Source organism: Procambarus clarkii, chromosome 52, assembly GCF_040958095.1.
Source record: "Procambarus clarkii isolate CNS0578487 chromosome 52, FALCON_Pclarkii_2.0, whole genome shotgun sequence".
Taxonomy (NCBI): Eukaryota; Metazoa; Arthropoda; class Malacostraca; order Decapoda; family Cambaridae; genus Procambarus; species Procambarus clarkii.
The window spans coordinates 28459065-28482293 of NC_091201.1; the positions used below are offsets into that span (position 1 = coordinate 28459065).

General features: G+C 36.8%; 1 protein-coding gene across 5 annotated transcripts in view; it reads right to left on the reverse strand.

Annotated features, from left to right (window-relative positions):
- Window positions 1-2745: 2745 nt before the first annotated feature.
- The window catches only part of LOC123763588 (synaptophysin), a 38137-nt gene continuing 17653 nt past the window's right edge, over window positions 2746-23229 (reverse strand). For all 5 annotated transcript variants that reach the window (XM_045750777.2, XM_045750776.2, XM_045750778.2 and 2 more), the window contains 2 exons: window positions 21064-21184; window positions 2746-15683 (listed from right to left, as the gene is read on the reverse strand). In XM_045750777.2, the coding sequence (XP_045606733.1) occupies window positions 21065-21184 (120 nt within the window). In that variant the 3' untranslated portion in view covers window positions 2746-15683; window position 21064. The remainder of the gene's footprint in view (window positions 15684-21063; window positions 21185-23229) is intronic.

Below are 23229 nucleotides of genomic sequence, written 5' to 3' on the forward strand. Positions count from 1 at the left end.
GGTGCATAATAAAGAAATTGAATTGATCGTCATCGCCCCTAAAATCGACAACATACCTAAGTTTGTTTATAAAACTATCCACTAGGGGGGAGGGGAGTGCTCCATCCCCCCAGTAAAAGTGCTCACCTAGTTGTGTTTGCGGGGGTTGAGCTCTGGCTCTTTGGTCCCGCCTTTCAACTGGTGTTGAGAGGCGGGACCAACCCGCCATTGTCAGCCACCCGTTGATTGTCAACCCAATCTCCCAATCTTTATGTACTTAATCCAAACAACTTTATCATTGTGTTCATTGCTGTCTTCTTTTATGTGCTAGCCATATGCTGTATTGTGCCTACTAATTTTTGTTAAACTACCATTCAAGCTGTCATTGCAATCAATCTGAGCTGCTTATGTGCTTTAATATACCTACAATTTTTCTCTCATCTTTTATTTTTTTTCTTGCTATGTAACTGTTATCATTTTTATAAATTTTGCAAGTATTTACCTACTTAAAAAATTTTTAGATTAAGGACCTGCCCGAAACGCTGTGCGTAATAGTGGCTTTACAAGAATGTAATTACTATGCTATGTATCCTCACAATCCCAATGTACCTTCTTGTATATATATAAATAAATAAATAAGTAAATAAAGTGTACAGATTCCTGAGCCTATTGGGCTTTATCATATCTATATTTGAAACTGTGTATGGAGTCAGCCTTCACCACAGCACTATTAATGCATTCCATTTGTTAACTACCCTGACACTGAAAAAATTCTTCCTAACGTCTCTGTGGCTCATCTGGGTACTAAGTTTCCACCTGTGTCCCCTTGTTCGTGTTCCACCCGTGGTAAAGAGTTTGTCTTTGTCCACCCTGTCAATTCCCGAGAATTTTGTAGGTGGTTATCATGTCTCCCCCCTTACTCTTCTGTTTTTCAGGGTTGCGAGGTTCGTCCCCCTTAGTCTTTCCTCGTAGCTCATTCCTCTCAGTTCCGGGACCAGTCTGGTGGCATACCTCTGAATCTTCTCTAACTTCGTCTTGTGTTTAACTAGGTATATAGACTCCAGGTTGGAGCTGCATACTCCAGGATTGGTCTTACATAAGTGGTATACAGGGTCCTGAACGATTCCTTACACGAGTTTCTAAAGGCAGTTCTTATATTGGCCAGTCTAGCATATGCCGCTGATGATATCTTTTTGATGTGGGGCTCTGGGAACAGGGTCGGTGTGATATCGACCCCCAGATCTTTCTCTCTCTCTTCGGGAGTTTCACCTCCCAGATGGTATCTTGTGTTCAGCCTTCTGCTCCCTTCGCCTAATTTCATTACTTTACACTTTCCTGAGTTGAACTTTAGCAGTCATTTTCTAGACCGTTACTCCAGTTTGTCCAAGTCGTCCTGTAGTCTCTGTCAATCTTTATCTGTTTTGATTCTTCTCATAATTTTTGCATCATCAGCAAACATTGAGAGGAATGGGTTATACCCTCTGGAAGGTCGTTTACATATACAGTACTAGAAACAGGATGGGTCCGAGCACAGAACCCTGTGGAACCCCGCTGGTGACATCTCGCCACTCTGATGTTACCCCCTCACCGTTACTCGCTGTTTCCTATTGCTTAGATACTCCCTTATCCACTGGAGCACCTTACCTTTTACTCCTGCCTGATGCTCCAACTTTTGTAACAGCCTTTTGTGAGGTATTGTGTCAAAGGCTTTCTGACAGTCCAAGAAAATGCAATCTGCCCACCCTTCTCTTTCCTGCCTAATTTGTGTTGCTTGGTCATAGAATTCTATTAGGCCTGTGAAGCATGATTTACCATCTCTGAACCCATGCTGGTGGTGTGTTACAAAGCTGTTTCCCTCTAGATGTTCTACGAGCCTTTTCCTCACTATCTTCTCCATCACCTTGCATGGTATACAAGTTAGGGAAACTGGCCTGTAGTTCAGTGCCTCTTGCCTGTCACCCTTTTTGTAAATTGGGACTACATTAGCTGTCTTCCAGCTTTCAGGAAGGTCTCCCGTTTTCAGTGACCTGTTATACACCATAGAGAGTGGCACACTTAGTGCTTCTGCACCTTCTTTTAGAATCCACGGTGAGATTCTGTCAGGCCCAACAGCCTTTGACACATTCAGCTTCAACAGATTCCTTTTGACCTCATCACTGGTGAGGTAAAATTCCTCCAAGGTAGTTCGGTTTGCCTCCTCATTTAGTGCAGGGACCTCTCCTTGTTCTATTGTGAAGGCTTCCTAGAATCTCTTGTTGAGTTCTTCACACACCTGTGGTGGATGATCCCAAGTGATTATTTGGGGATCTAATGCTCATACAGGTCGGTTTTACCTTTATTTTTTTATATATACAAGAGTTATTGCATTCCTGTACATCCACTAGAATGCACAGTGCTTCGGGCAGGTCCTTATCTTAATTTTCTTTCAGCCAAGCCCTTGCAAATTTCAAAACTTTCTCAAGTTTCTTTTCAGGCTGGTTCTGGTCCTATGGTACCAGAGCCAATTAATGCAATAGGAAGGGAGAGTCCAGAAAATCCCTTTATATACTGAATTTATTTACCCTATTTATGCACATTATGTATCCTTAAACCATTTAGGGTATGTTTAGCATTTTTCCTTGTATAAATAATGGAATAAATTTCAAGGGTTTATCCATTTTAAAATGCACAGCATAAGTATTGAAATAAGACCACCACAAGGCATCTATATAAGCACAAAACATAAAATACTGTACTTTCATTTCTGGTGTGTAAATAAGACAGAAATCAATTTCCTTATTATTTAATTTATTAATCAACCAACGCAGATTTTTCTGCAAAATGTGTTCTGAAGAATAAATAAATTGTGGCACACTAATACATAACTAAAATTAATCAAACCATACAACATTGAAAACATTGCATATAGGGTAGTTTGCTTCCATGAAAAGACATGATGTTCAAACTGGGAAATAGTAAGAGATTCAGTGAATACTGTAAAGCAAAAAAACAGAACACATCCAATTATAGATACATATCTTTAATTAACATCTAAATTATAATTGAAGAACACAAAATGAAACCTCCAAATCAACATTATACTGTACTATACAAATAAAGCAATATTAATCACATTAGCCATAATGTTATCAGATAGTCAACAACAACAAAAAATAATAGTATTGTCCAGTAAACTTGTAGTCCTGCATAGATGGTGAGATCCAACACTAAAAATTTTGAGCATTTTTTTGTTAAATGCAGCCAACTCCAAAGTTTCCATGTCAATTTGACCTATTGGTACCAAGAAAATGCAATGTATCTAACTTGAAAGGGAACATTGATCATATATAATTTTGTTGTATATGGTTTCTCAAAACTCTAATTCTATGTTATTGTGCAGTGTCCATTAAAGAAAAATTTTCAAACACAAGTAGACAGCCCATCCTCCTGTTTTGGTAGTACAATGTACTTATTGTACCTATAATAACGATGAGGACCATAGTATATATACCGACGTACGAAATTATAAAGAAATCTGAACTATTGAGTTGGACAAACCGGAAAACAATTTTTTACTTGTGTTGCTTTGACAAACTAAACTAACCTATCCTTCCTAGGCCTAATACACGATATCTGAGGCCTAACATAGTACATGTGTCTGCTATACTCGGGGGGAAAATTCTTTACTAGTCAGTATACTACTATCTAAAAGCCAAGTACGTACGAATTCATGACTATTGACGATCATCACAAAAGGTACTACAGTATCTAAACAGGAGGATGGATTGCAGTAGAACAATAGGTAAAAATAGGTGTTAACCTAAATGCCCCAAAATATTTGCTTTTCTACAAGATTGTAGAGCATAACATATAAGATTAAAACAAAATTTTATTTGAAAGTATAATTATATTTTAAGTACTGTACTGTACTTTCTTCAAAACTGTATGTTATACTTTCATTGACTAGCATTTGTACAAATCTGTACACATCCATGTAAATTGAATACCAGATTTTAGAGACAACATTATTGTACATTCTGATCTAAAGAAATTCTACTCAAAAAAATCACAAAAAGAATGTTTTCCATACCTGTACTATATTAGAATTTTCCTGCTGCTGGTGCTCTTACAGCCATTGACCATTCTAAATTTCAGGGATGAACTGATTGATGCACGTCTATCATAGCATGAAACTACACCAGTCAAGCAGATACTGGCTTAACAAAAAAAAATGTACACCATCAGTTCATGGCAGCAAGGTTGAGAAAATGTACAGATTCTTGTCACTGATGGAGGTGCAAGGATCAAAGTTACAGTATACCATCTCCCCCAGTTCAGTAGGTCCATCTACAGAATAAAACTTGATAATGAAGAGCTTTCTATTTTGTTTGCCAGCTCGTCCTCCAAACAAAGACCCAAAAGTGATTCCATTCACCCACCAAACCCCCTGTTTATGAATGAAAAACGGTTTACACACAACTCGCAACTGATTTCGAACACTTCCGGAACAAGTGCTTTACTGACAAATTTTGTTCGAACCACAACGCTGTAAATGCTTCACCCACGTACTACAAATATAAATAATTGCCAACAGAACCTAAACATCTAACCTAACCTATGCCTATATATGGTCAATATGCTATAATATAAATTTACATTTGAAGAAATTCCCGTTTTGAATGAACAGCATGTACAAATTTATGAATGTGTCTGTGGGGTCGACCGCTGGATGTAATGAACTTGAGTCAAGGACGGGTTGTGTCTGCAATTACCCCACCCTACCTTTAACCCCATTATTCAAAGAAACTTCTTGACTTGCCAAAGAGGGTGAGCAAAACCTTGCCACTTATATAAACCAACTACTGTATTTAAATGTTGTAAACTATTGTCCCATGACCCAACTCTTCAAATTTATGTTAAGGCCATCAATGAATGTCTTTATTAATTCAATTACAACAATATGAAATTATATATGATACTCCCAATTCAATTTGTTCTGCCACATGAGGCGAAATTATAATTTCACTTGGTAGAAGCTACTAAGAGAAATCAGAATTTCACCTCATTACAGATATCCAGATATAGAACCTATGTATACAAAGCTCTCGAATCTCTCTTTCCCAGGGTTGTTTTCTGTTATATTAATGAACTACTGTAATTCATATTCAACAGTACAGTACCATACTTTAATTTAATAGTTAAATACCTTAAACTAAAAACTAGTATTCCTAATAAGATCAATACAGTAAAAATGTGTTATATTTGAACACCAGTTACATAAATTGGCTGCTTACCCACTTGTGGCTTGTCTGGTTTGAGTTAATAAAGTTGTCTGGTTAAATATGAAACTGTTATCAGCTACTGAGGTACAACATGAAATGTTTTTAAATGTTGTACGAGGTATACGGGTATATGACATCACCTCCCTTTGTATCGTTGGACTTATTTTTAATGATGAGAAACATCTTTCTATTATATTGGCTCAATACTTTAATTCATTATTAAAATACACAAATACCCAATACAAATATATGAAAAGAAAGGGAAAGTGACAACATTTCAGCGCATATTGGACCTAATCAAGCCTTTTCATATACAGTATGTGGATTGATTCATTTATTTTAAGCATCATTATTGTGACATTATCAACATTAAGATGAAACTTTCTCTCAACAGTGTGTTAATATAAATATAAAATCAGCTGCCAGGGGGCTACATGGCTTAATATTAATTAATAGGGACCTTTCTTGACCCCCTAGACATAAGTTTTGAAAAGTTTCACGCCAATATACAAAGGCATTATCCAGATATCGCACATAAAATGGACATTTTGGAAAAAATGCAAAATTATTAGAACCATAATACTGTATACCTCAAACAGGGATACCTAAATATACATCATGTGGTCAAAATGAAGCCTTTGCAACTCATCTATAAGTAACAGGAAATTAATTGGATACCAGAAATACATTAAAATTAAAACTAGAAAATTAAAATAAACACCAATAACAAGAAATTCCAACAAGACCAAAACACCAACAACAGGAAACACCAGCGTGACCAAAACAAATTACAGTAATACCAAAAAAATTGTCTAAGAAAATCTAATATTAACTGTTACAGCAATATAACTATGTGTTCTGATGTGTATCATGTCATGAAGATTACAAATATACACATATGTATTAACTGCTTGACAATTTTGCAAGATACACTAAATGATTTGTGGCTCAGCTTTAATTATTGATCAAAATGATCTTCAACAAATCAATATTGATGAATCTGGATGAGAATGATTAAAATACAGTGTGGCCTCAAAACTCTACAACTCAATGTAACTGAAACCTTAAAAAGACATTGCTACCAGTTAAAATATAAAAAAAAAAAAAAAATAGAAACAAATTTCCAGACTTTCAGTACTGTCTATTTAACACATGTACACAAATCTGAACCAATTCAACATAAATACTGGCAAAATTGATTTATTCTACAATATGTAAACATTTCAAAATTAAACAAGTGGTGGTAGAATGTGGCATGTTCTGTGACCGACTCAGTCCTACCACATATTGTGACCTCTCCTGGCCACAGTATGTCTCCCCACACTGATACAAACAACCTCTTGTTACGCATATGATTTCCACCGATTTTTTTAGGTCACTGCATTTGCAAGCAGAAAATGTTTGACAGCAAACATAGTCAGGCTAGACCAGATAGGACGAAGAGGTACATTAACTATGACGAGAAGGCTAAATTGATGGTGAAAAGTGATGAAGGATGGGAGAGATGAGTGTGGTGTTGGCAATAACACCTGAGAAAAGAAAGAAAGAAAAAATGTGGAAAAATAAAGATTTTAAAATTCATTACTAAAAGTGTGTTCTGAAGGGCAAAAAATAATGCACTATGGCTCAAATTTTGATGAGGTATATCAAGAAAAATTCCAGTTTCTAGTAAATAATTTACATTACAAAAATTCATTTATATTATTTCCGTACAAACAGGCAAAAAAAAAAAGTACCGTACTTTTACCAGTTTTAGAAAATGAATCCCCCCCAACAAAGTTGTCAAAAATTAATAAAAAATCCATATTAGGTTAAAACAGGAATTTTAGAAAAGCCAGGCAAGGTCCAAAATTGCACACAGTAATAGTTAGTCAGAATTTCCAAGATCACACTGTATTATGCATCCTCATCTACATGCATACATATTATATATAAAAAAACAAGCATATAATGAAACATTTGTATCTTTTATGCAACAATTCTCCATTACTCAATTTCAATACGTAATATTTTAGCATGAAGTACATAAACTTATATACTGTACAGTACTTATATTAGCATAAACTAACATATTATAGTACTTATTAAAGCATAAGTACTTACTAGTATAAGTACTTATTATAATATAAACGAGGTATGGTGACTTAAAAACAAACACCTGTATATCACTTAGGCATAGCAAGGAATGGGAGAAGTTAACACATATTCACCGTGTTCTAAGATATAGAAACAACAGATGTACATTATTGCTCAAGTATACTCTGGTGATAGAACCCACTATAGTATACACAGGTGATGCAACCCTCCCTAGTATACACAGGTGATGCAACCCTCCCTAGTATACACAGGTGATGCAACCCTCCCTAGTATACACAGGTGATGCAACCCTCCCTAGTATACACAGGTGATGCAACCCTCCCTAGTATACACAGGTGATGCAACCCTCCCTAGTATACACAGGTGATGCAACCCTCCCTAGTATACACAGGTGATGCAACCCTCCCTAGTATACACAGGTGATGCAACCCTCCCTAGTATACACAGGTGATGCAACCCTCCCTAGTATACACAGGTGATGCAACCCTCCCTAGTATACACAGGTGATGCAACCCTCCCAAGTATACACAGGTGATGCAACCCTCCCTAGTATACACAGGTGATGCCACCCTTCCTAGTATACACAGGTGCAAATTAACATGAAGCAAAATATGGCATGTCAGTTTTGAAAATAAAAGATGAAGTTACCTTTATAGAAAAGAAAATAGTCTTTTGCTGGAGTGGTTAAACATGAAAAAAGAGAGTTAAAGCAATCTAGACAGTTAAGGTACTGTATTAACAAGATAAATATTTTATGTGGTTAACAGATGAAACAGATACTGTAATACAATATTTTCACGCATGTATTATTGAGTTGACAAAGTTATAAAAAGGTGTTCTGAATTTTTAAGCACAAGTTGCACAGTAAAGCCTTGAGGGCAGAACAACATTTTTCACGATACAGGTATTTGGTGACAAAACTACTATATAAACGAATGCATTAGTCTAAATAAGCTTAGCAAGGCTCTTGCAAAACGCATTTAATCTTTTCATATCTTGTTACCTTGTACTGTATCTATTACACTAGCTACTTTCTTGTCAGCCAAACATCATGCATGGTTGGTTTGGTAGATAAATTTTTTCTTCTATAATTACAAGATGCAATCACTATTATCTTTGCATACTCTGCTATAACAATGCCCATGCTAACGACATAACCATATAACCATTCTCACTTTGTGAGAAAAGCTTCTTGTGACTATATAACCATATAGTCATTCTTAAAGTACTGTATCTCTTATCATCTATTAACTCAGGAATACCTAACCAATCACAGTTTTTTAAATTATTGGTCATTCATCATTAAATTCACTGCCATGTAATCTGATTAACATTCCCACTTTGAATACAGGATTTGAACACACGACCACCACTATTCCTCTTATAGACAACTCGTGTCGTCTTTATACATGTACGTTCCGATAATAATGAGATCTTATACGAGCTATCGTGTTGAACTACAACACTTGAATTGGACTATTTATGAACACATCATCTTTGTTACATGATTAGCATATGCCTTTCTCATAAACACTATCAGATATTTTATACTACATTTATTACCAAATATTGCTAATTACTGTAATAATGTTTGTTATATAGAACCCTTAAGTAAGCAAGTTCAAAAGTTACATCAGAACAATGTACAAATTAATAGCCATAGTGCAAAAATATTGTATAATACTCTTATGTACCCTAAACCAGCTCACACAATTTCTCTAATTCAGTCAGCTGATAAGCATATAAATATATTGTACAGGTACTATCAAATTTATTCATACAACTTACAATACGTATTAACATAGGTTTTTGGTAAGTTACACAGCAATGAATCCTGCATGTAGCATAGCCAAGCAAGGACTGATCTGAAGAGGACAACTTTTGGAACCTCTTCCTTAAGGAATAATGGGAACTGCAGATGGCAATTGGCCCATATGAGGTAGCTCCTATTTATATTCACCAAACTCATTCATATTCATATTTATATATATAATATATGTATGTATGTATGTATGTATATGCATGTCTAAACTACACTTGAAACAATCCAGTGATTGCCAAAAATAGAATGTGGTCAATTAGACCTTAGCCCCAGTGGTGTAATGGAGTGAGATGCACCATACAACTTGATAATGGTTCAAGACAGACCGAAACGTTGTTTCTCCATCTTCTGATGTGTGGTTTGGTCATCATATTTTTAGCCACGTTATTGTGACTCTTCGTCTGCAAATGCACACTAAACTAGTGGGATAATCTCACAATGCTGTAGTCTGGTGATGGTCACATTAAACACCCCGTATAAACAGTTATAAGGCATGCACAACTGTCTTAAGTTGGCATTTATATGTATAAAACATTGCATCAGCCACATTGCATAAAAAATTGTATGAAAGGAACACATATTAAAAGTTCTTTTTTTTTTAATATTGAACATGCTAGGATTTGGCATTTTTTTTTTCAAATTTGAATATCTTCACATTTTAAAAGAAAAACCAAGAATAAGCGTGAATAAATTTAGCCCATTAACATACTTTGGGGGTTAAACTTGACATTAGTATACAAAATAGATCAGATCCACACAGAGCCTTAGATTATCTTTGCAAGCTATAGCAAATTATCTCCACAACAATTTTATGTTTTACCCAATTGTGAAAGACCAAAACCTGTCTGATAGATGTAACAGGTAACATTGCTTGTTTATATATATAATTAACACCTGTCAGCCTTGAGTTAAAAAATTAACCAGTTACATTATTTCTGTAATATGCTACTCTATTATTTTTACAAATTTTGTTAAATAATTCATATACTGTAGCTAACAGTAGCACAATGGCTACTAGAAAGCACCAGGACAAATAACTTGTTTAATCAAAACTGAAACACTACCTGTACAAAATGGCCTTAAGTATGTTTAGTCAAATTAATTTCCCAGCCACAACAGCTAAACATACCATACTATATAAAATGATCATACACAATACTGTACTGTACTCTACCTCTAAATACACTCATTGAGGATATACACTTGGAATGACTGGCAAGCTTAAGAAAACTATGCTGGAATGATCAAGTACTGTATAGGCATTGAAAACTACAATCGTAAGAAAGCGTTGCATTTCACAATTAAATAGCAACAAATTATGTACTGGTACTTACTTTGACTCAATGTTTGTCGCACTGTAAGGTGTGAAAATAATTTTGTGCATGGCCACTGAAAGTTGCCTACAAAATACAAGAAAATCATCACATCTCTTCATTGTGTACAGTGTGAGGGAATTATATCACTTGTCCTCAATGGGAATGGTGAGCAGTGCCTCCACAAAAGGACGTGCAACGTTCAAACAAATTTTGCTGACCAGAACACAACCACCGTTATCAACTATAGTATAGGATAATTGGTGCACTGCTGGGGAAAGGGGTCCTCCATAATGTCAGAGGGAGCATGTGATGGGTGGCATCCACGAGGTTGGAGAGTGCACATGGTGTGGGGAAGGGATGCCTCCATAACGTTGGAGAGTACACATGGGGTGCAAGGCCTCCATAATGTCAGAGAAAGAGAATGGTGTGTGCCACCATAATGTTGGAGGCCACACATGGCGAGGACAACATGGATACCGAGCTCCAAGTGTCATCATTTATAAAATGCTCGTTAGACAACAGATGATTCTACCACTAGAAGGGGTGACAGGAGATGGGCCCTATGTCTCACGATGATACTTCCACAAAAGAAACAGTAAACACTGCAGTCATTCTCATCAAATCAGCAATAGTCCAGTGTGTCTTGAATCCCTGTACCGTAAGTTGGACACTCGAGGTTTCAGTACTGAGGGATCATTGTCAACTGAGCACAGAGCAAACCCTGGGTAAGGGTATAATGTTTAAGTATCACATCAAAGCAGCTTCTCTGATGCAGCCTTAGCCATTGGAAATCACAGAGCTTGGACTGTCCTCAGCTACACACACACATTGTCACATGCACATTCTGGCAAAATTTGAAAGTCAAATGTTCCCATAAAGGTTATAAGAATAGGGGATCACTCCACACAACCTCACATTATGTTCAAGGTTTTAAGTTCCCAATATTGACGGACTTTGTCAGCAGTTTGGGCAGTCACTTCACATGCTCAAACAAAATCTACTATGTAAACTGAACCAGCTCTAAACATGACCACCTTGAAAACAGGGTGTGTTTTCAAGGTCATCATGGTCTAAGAATAAATTGAAACAACTGGGTTCCAATATGGGATCTGTTCAAAAGGCTTCAAATGACTTCTGTTTCACAGCGCATACTGAACAGATGCGATTGCGAAAAGTGCAAAAGATACAGCCAGCTGCCACAAAATCTAATACCACTTAGCATCTCCTTTGAGGCAACTCATTGATTTTACAACCTGCAACACCTCAGCCAAAGTAATGAAGAAAACATGACAGCCAGGGAGTGCAGCTGGCATGATATAAGGTTTTGTCAGAAACAAGATTCATCACTTAAGCAAAGTACTGTATGTGGGTTCACAGTCCAAACAATCTTCCCGTGGGTGGAACCAATACAAAATGGAGCCCTGCGTACTACAATGGGTGCTATTGTATATTTGCCAATCCTCTCCCTAGGGGGTCTTGCCCTTCAATTTGCCAATACTAGAATTATGCTCATCTCCTTGCAGTTCACCCTCTTTCAGGGATACAACATGATATCAAGTAATGGGACAGATCGGTTATCCACCTACCATTCCTAGCCAAGGCTCGGAGCATATTCATTGCTCTCCATTATGATTCCAGATCTAATCCTTCCATGGAAAGAGTAACTTGATCATGTGAACCTAGAATTATCTCGGCCCTATTACCAAAAGAAGAATCTAAAGGGGGCAGGTACCCTCGATTTTTGAAGATCTTCAAGCCATATGATATTTCAGATATTTCAAGGAATAAACAAAAGGGTCCAGAAAGACCTCTCATCTTGCCACTCTGCAAAGACTGATTTTGTGACTGACTTTCTGCAAAAGTTGAAAACTCTCCCACCCCAGCCTGGAATGGGAAGTGATCATATTCTTACAAGGCCTCAACTTACTCTGATGGGCATCCCATTGTTCAGCAGTCATATTTTATACAGACTCCTATACAGCCCATTCAGTGTTCTCTTAGACAGCAATGGGTACATCCCCAGTGTCACCAATTCACGAGAAACTTATGTGGTACTATGAAATTCCCAATGGGGGCCCCTTTATATTTTGGTATGTCGGGGAATATGGTGGCAAATGCAGTAGAAGTGGTGCACATTTAGCCCACAGCACTGGATCTATCAAGAGATCCTATCATTAATCAAGATGGCCTGTCATATGTGCTGGATCACATCTGATCCAATGGGTCATCTTCATCCCTAAAATGGCAACATACCTGGCCATCTTTTTCCCTGTCTCTATATACAGAACTATCGACATTAGTATTTTCACACGCCTGTGTTGCAGTTCTGAAAGAGCCCTAACTTAGTTAATTAGATCCCTAATCTGATTTAGGCATCATACAAGTTCATTTCAGTACTACTGAGAAAATCAGTAGGAGCCATGAGGATGATTCGAACCTGCACACTTGGTACTCCCAAGCACTCGCCCTAAACCACTAAGCCGTGACATGCTACAAAAGCAATGAAACCTGGGATTCATCTGAATCTTCTAGGGTTCCAGAGGCAACTTCTGATACCAAATCAGGGTTTCACACATTACCCGCATACACACTGGCTGTGGTATAGGAGTTCTACCCCACACTTCTCTTCAAATGCACATATGCCTCGGGAACCTTAGAGGATTCAGTCCAATCCCATGTTAAATTACTTTTGTAGCATATCATGGCCTAGTGGTTTAGGGCATATGCTTGGGAGTACCCAGTGTGCAGGTTCGAATCCTCCTCACGGCTCCTACCGATTTTCTCAATACATCATGTTAATGTGATTTCTTTGTGCACCACAGTACTATTGCCAATAATACTTTAGTAATCATCATATTTTCCTACTGTTATGCAGTGGGCAAGAATCAGCCCAATGGGGACTAGGCAGAGATTATGGGGAAAAGATGGTTACACAATCAAAAAATTACATTTTGCATTCACCATGTCTTACATACTTTATTATGTAGTGGTAAAGAACCAGCATCACACACTAGAGTAAAACTTCTACAACAGTGTCTCACTACATCCTAACTTAGTCACATCTTAAGACTTGGTGTACAGTGTTTTCTTCAAAACACTTATTCAGTCAATACAATATTGACATGATTTACTCTCCATTACTGGTATCACCCGATTGATATTTACAGGAAATGGCAACTCTGCCATATCTCTAGTTTACATCAGATACTAAACAATCCCAAGATAAGAAAGATTGTTTTTAAAACATTTCAATTTTTTTCTTGTTATTCTTGCATCAACAAACATTCTATTTCGCCAATCTCTTCCCCCACGTACAAAGTTAGATACCATTGATAGCTTTACTTTTCCAGGAAAATTATCAGATCGCAAATCATACTGCATTTTGCAATTTAACAATATCCACCAGACTTATCTCGCATATTAAGTATGATGAAAATTTGCCGTTATACAGTTCTCCTTGCATTAGAAAATCATACATTTTTATTATTCCTTACTTTATAACAGCAGAAATGGGTTGACGTAACCAAGCATGGTAGGTAAAACCGTGTGGAGGGTTGGTTTAGGGGAGATGCTACCGTTGGAAGCTCACCTGCAATTCATTGAAACTTGCATCGACTAGCACACACTAGTCCCTTGTTATAGGATGCAAATTTTCTGATATAGGTCCTGGCATTAGAAAACAGTGCTTTATTTGATCTACTTTATATTTAATAGTGTGGATGGATTATGTGGAGATCTTGAAGGAAGCATGTGTGCTGGGTGACGCTCAATACTGTACTTCATAAGGATACATAGTATAGAGCCTTATGATTCGATATAGCATCCTACATATTATTTATGCATCTTGTGTTAGGCATTTAATCTCTACCATCTTTCATATTATTTAGGATGGCATTTTGCCAATAGACGTTTAAGCTGGTAACAAAGCTAGTGAGGGCCGGAGGATATTAGAGGTGTGTCAGTACAAATATTTTGACCAATACTGACACTTCATATGTTTTTTTAGACATCAGAACTTCAGATCTCCTTTTTGTAAACAATGACATTAAGTAAATAACTCAATATTAATCAATGCACATCTACTACTGCAGATTCATCTAAATGAAACTTAAACAGCCTCTTCAAAACATTTTTGATTAGCAACCAAAAAAATAAAACGAAATCTAAAATAAATTGAGGAAAAATTTTAAGCCTACTAACGAGAGTCAGTCATCTTCTATAAAAAAAAAAAGCTAATGTATTGAAGGATCAAATAAAATTTTAGATATGGTTCAGCAAAATTAGTCCAATACATTACCACCGATACTGATACATTAGAACACCTCTAATGCATATTTAAAAATTTGTATAGGCATTATGTAGATTTTCTGATCAATGGAGTGAACCACATTGAAATTATTTCCATCCAGTAAAATGAAATGGAGAACTAGATATTTATATTTTCTGATAACCCAAAATCCAGAAGAATGAGAGGAGGTGAACCAGATAAACAGCATCTAATTTATACAAACAGCATCCAATTTATACAAATAAATAGCATCCCATTTATACATGTGCAAATACAGTATATAATACAAGTGCTTATAATACCATATTTGCATTTTTTTTTTTTTGCCAAAATAATGACAAACATATGAAGTGGCTTTAAAAGTAGAATGCAAATTATGTACAGTATACATAACAATTCCTTGTGAGCACTGCCACCACCACCCATTAGTCACTTCAACCCGAAGGCTCACCATCACCATCACTCCGCACACAAATAAATCAATGTCAAGCAAGATCTCTCTCATTTTGACACAAATACAATATACAGCATATTTATATGTATCCTTATTTGTAATACAACAAAGCCTGGAAAGGTTGTCAAAATATTCACCACTAAAATGAGGCCTTATGTTTCAAGTTCGATGAATAACTGCCTTTGATCGACAGGGAACTATTAATGTCAAAGTATTTGTAGACATTAATGGACTATTGCTTCTACATGCATTTATCTGAATTAATAATAATAATAAATAATAAGAACAATAATTTATAAATTTAAAAAAAAATATTAGCAAATGATTATTCATTCGAAGAAATGCATTATTCGCCTTGACAAATAGTGTACTGCAACAGTTAACAGTACTAGCTGTACATATATGTTCACCCAACTGGAAGTGAACCATGTCCACCATGTCCACCGCTCGTTCGTGCGCCACTAACCTGAGATAAGACATTAAATTATTAGCGAGGCCATAATTGCCAAGTCTTATTTTCACTTATTATTCTAAATTTAGGAAATTAATAATTATCAAAAGAAGTTGCTAAGCCTTGAAGAATACTAGGCAAATTGTTACAAAATTAAAACAGTCTTAGTTATTGTTCAGGATGCCAATATGAGGTCAAAGACATGAGATGTGCAAATGTCAAAAGTATCCAATTCCCCAAGGAATTTATCGAGGGATAAATGACTTGGATACTGGGAAAACAAGATTTCCATTCCTGAAAATCAGGACATTCTATGAGGAGCTTGACACAGGTGGACAATACAGTTCTGACAGTACGACACAGTCTCTGTTCCATTAAGTGCTCGTGAGTTAATCGTATATGGTTAATACATAACCTAGACAGAACCACTTCCCACCAACTGTTACAATGATAACAGGAAAGCCATAGGAATGTCACATTTAATAGTACACATTATAGTTGATAGGGTATAAATAATTATTAAAAGAAGGCACCAAGCCAGGAAGACTATGTAGCACCATCAGTGTCACTGGATATTCAAAAGGTGATAAATATCACTTAGGATGCTAATACAAGAACAAAAAGACAAAATATGAGCGATATCAAAGTTATCAGATTCACCAAGGATTGTATCAAGGAACTAATAATCTCGAGGGACATTAGGAAATCAAAAGATACAATTGTCCTGAAAATCGGGACATTCTTCAAGGAGTTGTACGACTAATTGGGACAATACAATCTGAACAATGATAGAGTAGAAATCCATATAAGGAACCAGTTTTTGGGAGATGAGACAAGCATATATGGCTCTAGAGCAGCAGCATCTATGAAGTCATTAAGACAAACAGATGCCGGATAAAATGGATATTAAAAGCTACACCAATATGTATGAGAGAAAAAAAATGCCTAGTATCAGCATCAGTACCACATTAAAGATGAGGAACAGCCAGTGGTGGATTTCTATTACTGAAAGCAGGACAGGCGTCAAGACTTCAGGACCATAAAGACACCAGAAGTCAACCACATTAACAAACTAACACTGGCAAAAGAAAAGTAACTATCTTAGGGCATATAAAATTACAGAAAAATCCACAGTAAAAATGTTAATCTCTGAGGGAAGGTGTCACCATCGTTTGATTAAAAAAATAACAGAAGCTGAGGTAATTAGCAGAGTGACTTATCCTAAACAGAGCAGTAGCATATGAATGGCAGTAAAAATGTGATCAGAAAGGGCATTTCAGGCTTAACCACTGTGATGCGCCGAGTTTATTGTGAAATTCCCCTAGTGTGCATGAAATAACGTGTTCCCAAAAAACTTTTTTTCTTCGTAAAATGATAAATTTCCTTCCCTGAACATGTCTATGTAAAAATAAATACCAAATTCCACTTACTTTAGCTGTGGGGATGTGGACAAGGTTCACTGTGACGTCATCAGGGCTTGGTCGTCCGTGCGTGAATCGCCCAGACACGGTCGCACGGGCCATTGAAGCACTGGATGTTGCCACAAATATATTTTCAATTATTTGTTTTATGTATTTCCAATGCGGTTTTATTTGATTCTTTTATCGTATACGATGCATATTTGTGTCTTTACAATATGTATACAGTAGAACGCTCATATGTTCCCTGGAACTGTGATACGTGTGTCAGTAATGTGTCCACAATAAATGTTTATTGTTGCAATATTACCTGTTAAAAATTCACTAAAATTACAATATGTACAGTTTCACACACTATTTACACAGTAACACACTGTATTACACACTCGGTACTTTGGAAGTGAGTAATAATCAACGAAATAGCCCATGGTACACAGCGCAACTTCGCTCTCAGTGCACCAGGTACAGATAAATTTTCACTTCCTGTTTCTTCATTCTGTGTGCTTGCAAATAACGCACTCATGTACACCCTTGGCTTTAGTACTTGTAGGTTGTATGTAGCCAAGCTTGTAAAGCATAAGGTAGTATTGAAAAGATTATAGGAAAAGATCAATTTGTAAGGTAGTCTTGAAAAGATCGCTTTGTATGGTTACACACAGGAAGAGATTCAGCTTACCTCAAGAGTGTCTATCAGTTAGGAAGAGATTCAGGTATTCTTGAAAATATCTATGGAAAACACCACCATGGAAGCCGCTAACACTGTTCGTCTATGCTATTTGTATCAAATGCATCATCACTGAACGCAGAAAACGATTCATCTATGTATCATCTAAATAAATTGTAGGTAGCATAGGATTGCAAGGGTGACGCTCAGAGCTACAACTGGATACGTGCGCCTAGCTTCACCAATATTATTACCCTTATGTTCTTCAAACAATAAGGTTTGAATTTCACCGACAGAGCATTATATTTCAACACCGCATCGGACAGGTGTTTGGGAGCCAGAGGCACGTGCATCTCCCATGGTTGCTCATTCAGTACTAACCCAGCCAGCAGCTCTAGGGCATTCTGGGAATTTTTTCCAAGATGGCTGTAGGAGATGAGTCACAATAACGTGGCTGAAGTATGTTGACCAGACCACACACTAGAAGTTGAAGGGACGACGACGTTTCGGTCCGTCCTGGACCATTCTCAAGTCGATTGTGACAATCGACTTGAGAATGGTCCAGGACGGACCGAAACGTCGTCGTCCCTTCAACTTCTAGTGTGTGGTCTGGTCAACATGGCTGTAGGACCAGGTGCTGGTGATGAATAAAATATATTTTACCTCAAGGCATTATAACATGAAGGGGATTTGCAAACCAAATTTTGCTGAACACTATGTGGATTAGGTCCCAAGATTATCGTTTTTCAGTATTGAAGAGAGACATCTATCGAGAAAGGAAGTGGCTGCAAATTTACAGTGGTTAACGAGACTCAAGAGTACCTCAAACACTGGGTATTACAAGACCACCAAATTTTCTTGGGAAGATTGAATCACCGGAGCTCTTGCTCATTTCATTAATATGCAGATTGCATATCATATCTTGTCTAGATCCTGTTTTGGTTCACCTTTAAGAAGTATGTTGCTGGAAGACACAATTTCAAGGAAAACTATTTAAAAATCATGCCATTATATTATATAAACTTGGCAGTTAATAGTTCTTTATGGAAAAGTAATTGGTGTGATAATGCATGATGGCAAACTCAAAACCAGTAAACCTGAAACGGGTATGAGGAAATGCAGAAATTTCTCATGTGTAAGTTACACCTTTTCCATTTCCTATAAAACTGTCTCAACTTAAAATTGGACACTGAATAACAAGTGTTGTTCTAGCACCTGCTTTCAGCTGAATACAATTAAACTAACAATGTGAATACAAGTGATAACTAAGCAAATTTGATTCCTTTATAAACAAATTTGTAAACACTGCAAGAGAACCTAATCAAACACGAAATGTTTCATTACACATGACAAAATTACCAAAAGAAAAAATGGATAAGATAACAGCCCTTTTCCAGAATACAGTGAAGTGAAAATGCATTCCAGCTATAAAAGTTTTGCTCCCCATCATTGTGTAAAAGGGCAGTGGTTTTCAGTGGCTGCCAATAACAGGAAAGCAGAGTTTGATAACAATGAGCAGAACTGTATTTCATGTTATCTGTGTTACGAATCCGTTATTCCCAATTGTAAGAATAATGAACGTGTAACTTTTTTTTAGAAGTACAGTGAAGTAGAAATTCAGAGGAATAAAGGTGTTAGGCATTGCCTTATTATAGTATCGTATCTTATTATCTGTGTGTGTAGGAAAGAAGCTAAATGCTTACATATATTAGAGTAGGTGTTGTGTAGTTATTTGTAAAGACACACTGAGAATAGCCACTGGTGTGAGATAGGTTTTAAGTGGCTCAAGTGCCGTGACCTGAGGTAATGATGAGGGTTTTACCAAGTCTAGGAAAATGGGATGGCCTAATCGTAGAAATGTTGAATTGCTGGAACCAGAGAGATGTTACCAGGAATCTAGATTCGTTAAATACTTTGATGGCGGATTAAGACCAACCATGTTGAGTTTCCCAGTGTAAGCTGGACTAATGGGATTTCATACAAATAATGTAGGTAGCTTAGCCATCTAACATGGCGGCTGCGGCCATGCTGTTTTACCCCTCAGGTTAATTGTAAAGTTTATGATGTACCTATTAGTTTCGGTAAACAAAACCCTTGCATGTAATTAGAAATTCATTTTGCCAACCATTGTGAGAGTTGGGGTTTGTAGTATTCTATGATAGAGAAATGACTGATGCTTTATCATGCATCTGGCAACCCAGAGTTTGTACCAGGCCACCACTGGTCCTGTGAAATGTTCCTTGTTTCAATAGGCTATTGTTAATAGTATTGTTCCATTTGTGTAAATGATTGTTAACTGAATTACAAGCTTAGATCTGCTTAACAATTCTAAGCAAATGATTGTTCGAACACGGTCCCATGCCCATATAAGGAAGGAGCACCCATGCGTCGCTCTCATTCATTCTAGGGGCAAGGTCGAGGATGGTAGTCTGATCACAGTGAAGCCATGTGGCTATTAGGCTAAGTGTTATTTGTTAACACAAATATTTGTTAACTTGGGTCCTACTTACTGTTATTTGTTAACACAAATAACAGTAAGTAGGACCCAAGTATTTTAAAACTGTGTGTGTGTTAGTGCGCAGTGCAAGCCTATTTTACTGTCCGTTCCCAGTGCGTGGAACTGGTATATTTAAATTCATATATAATTCTTGACCCGTGTCTGTGTCCTTCAAAGCGAGCCACGTGGTGTAACTAACTTGTATCCGTGTGATTTTATTGTGTGCGCGCATCCCTATAAATATACTGGAGTTAGGCGATCCCATTTTTCATTAACCATCACTATCTAAACCTCCTGCTTGGAGTGGGGAAATTAATGGAATTCTGTGCTATTCTTGAGCATTATTAGATTGGCATGTGATAGTCTGTCATTAACATTTTTAGCTTGCTACAACTATTCTGAGCTTCAGGTTAGCTGGCTAATTACCTAATTAATTATACAAGTTATTAGCTCCAGAGCTGGAGCCCCTAGGGCAGTTTGTTGTTGCCTTCAACCTCGTTCTGACAGTTCCTGCGACGGCACTGGAATCAATTGTATTGGCGTTTGCCTTTCCACTGGAGATTTTCGGCGCCGTGAAGAGGGAGGACCTGCTGCATAGGCAACAGCTTCTCCCCTGTATCAACCTATCTTGGCTTTACACCTTGGAGAGGCCACACCTGAGCGCAACTCCATAGCCTCCCGAGACTGATAGATGCCTACTACTATACAATTAGATGGTAATTCATAATTAATCATATATTACTGTACAAGTTATAAATGAAATGCTCATAGAATATTCTTGGAAAGAAGTATTACAAATACTCAAGAACCCGTTACCTTAAGCAATGCCTTTATTTTCAGCAGCTGCAGCATTGGCCTTGTCCTTAAAGTAGCGAGTTTCCTTGTATAGGAACCATATGTTACTTGCCCACAGGAATACATTAAGGAAGCCAAGAATCTGTCAAATAATATATTTCATATAAACATTTAAACATCGGGAAATCACATAAAATACTGTCAAAATATCTTTAAAAATTATTACATCAATGATCTAAAAATTATTAAAATAAAATATATTTGTAAACAGCCATGCAAGCAAGTAAAATATGGTGGCTCTGTGTGGGTTAGTGATTTATAAATAATTGTTACTGTACTATAACAATGAGGTCATTAACACCAAATACAAGTAAAGTAGTCCAATTTTCTTCAAGATATGCCCGAATGCCCGAAACGCTTTGCGTAATAGTGGCTTTAGGCATTGTATGTACTAGCTCTATCTATAAGTCCACCAATCTTTGTAAAAAAAATTCTTGTATGAATGTACCTTACCTAAATAAACATTTATTTATTTATTTATTTATATGTTTTGATTGTAACACTTTATTATACTAACCTTTGATAATTCTGATTAATACTGAGTAACACTTCCTACTGGTTGCATTTGGTAACACTTTACTGAGGTAAAATTTTGATGATTGAACACTGGTAATTTGTATTTAATGAAATATGAACTGACATGTGATGTACCACTGATGGTTACACCCGGGACCAATGGTACCTTCCCAAGGAAATGCTACAGAGATAAAACTTATTAATTATACGCTGCCGCCATCCTGCCTGGCAGGCAGCTATATCAATCAATGAGGCAAGAAGCATTGCTTGGCTTTGAGAGTTCTCTTCTAGCTGTCATTAATTAAAAATGTCCTAGCTGATTCAGCCTACCCAGTAAAAAGAGTTTTGCACACCTAACCCGTTCGTCAGCATTTCAAGGAGTCAGATACCCATGGTGTGTGCAAAAACACTCAAGATGTACCATTAAGTTTGTTTGCCAAGATTATCAGGATTAATCGAAACATGAATCAAGCTGAGTAGGGTGTAGCCAAGAAATATTTCAAATAACTCCAGATGATCTGTGGTTACTTGACTGACCTTACTATGGAGGTTTCCATGGTGAGTCATGGGTGCACTTTCTCTGGGGGGTTACATGATTCTCAAGATTGATGTCAGAAGTTCTAGTGCCACTTCATTTCTTGGTTTAGTTTTCAGACGTTGCTCTTGAAAATATCCATTCAACTTGGCCTTTCCTGATTTTGGCAAGCTGTATATTTTTCAAGGCAAACTCACAGTTCAATTAACATGGACTCTCCACAGCATTCTTGACAGTTACAACTTTGGTCCAAAATGATAATCCAAATGCTGGAATTTACCCCCATAAATGTTGGTCTAGCTAATGATAAGAGTAGATTTCACTGGCCTTCAATTTCACTAAGGTTTGACTGGTCAGCTAGAACTAATGGAAATTACGAAAATGGTAGCAACGTATGGCTAAGGAGTGTATATGCTAGACGAGTGGTTCTTCACCTTTTTCTAGGTTTCAGCCTTACTAGGACTGTGAGCAAGCTCTTCGCAAGCTCTCACTAAAAATGTTTGGCATCTGTGTTGAACAGTTTAACAGCTTTTCCTGGGTTATAGCATTGCTTTTTTTTGTTATTGGCCAGAAGTGTAGAAAATTCATAGCTTAAGTTCACTTTCTTCAGGGGCAGATAAATGGAACTTAAGTCCAAATTAACATGAAGTTTTGTATCATCAGGATGCGGCATTTCAAGAGTGAAATTTCCTAAATCAGTGCAAAGACAACACTGATCTGCTTCATCTATTTGATAGGGAACATTAATCCTTTCAACAGCAGGCCACCGAATCACCTTCAGTGGTTGAGTGTTCAATAAACCCTTGAACTATATGTTTAACACATCTCTAACCCTGTCCATGGAGGACAGAAGAAAATGTATATATGCTGGTTAACATTATAAATGTGTGGCCACGTTTGTGGTAGAAAATAATAATAATAAAAAAAAAACTTTCAATATCATTTAGGATTGGTTTGAGGAATGTAAACTAAAGCTTATTGACAGAATCAGAGTACATTGAAAAATAGTTGCATTGCAACATATTTATCACAAGAGGATAAATCTATTTGAAAGGTATGTTGAAGAATCCCACTGA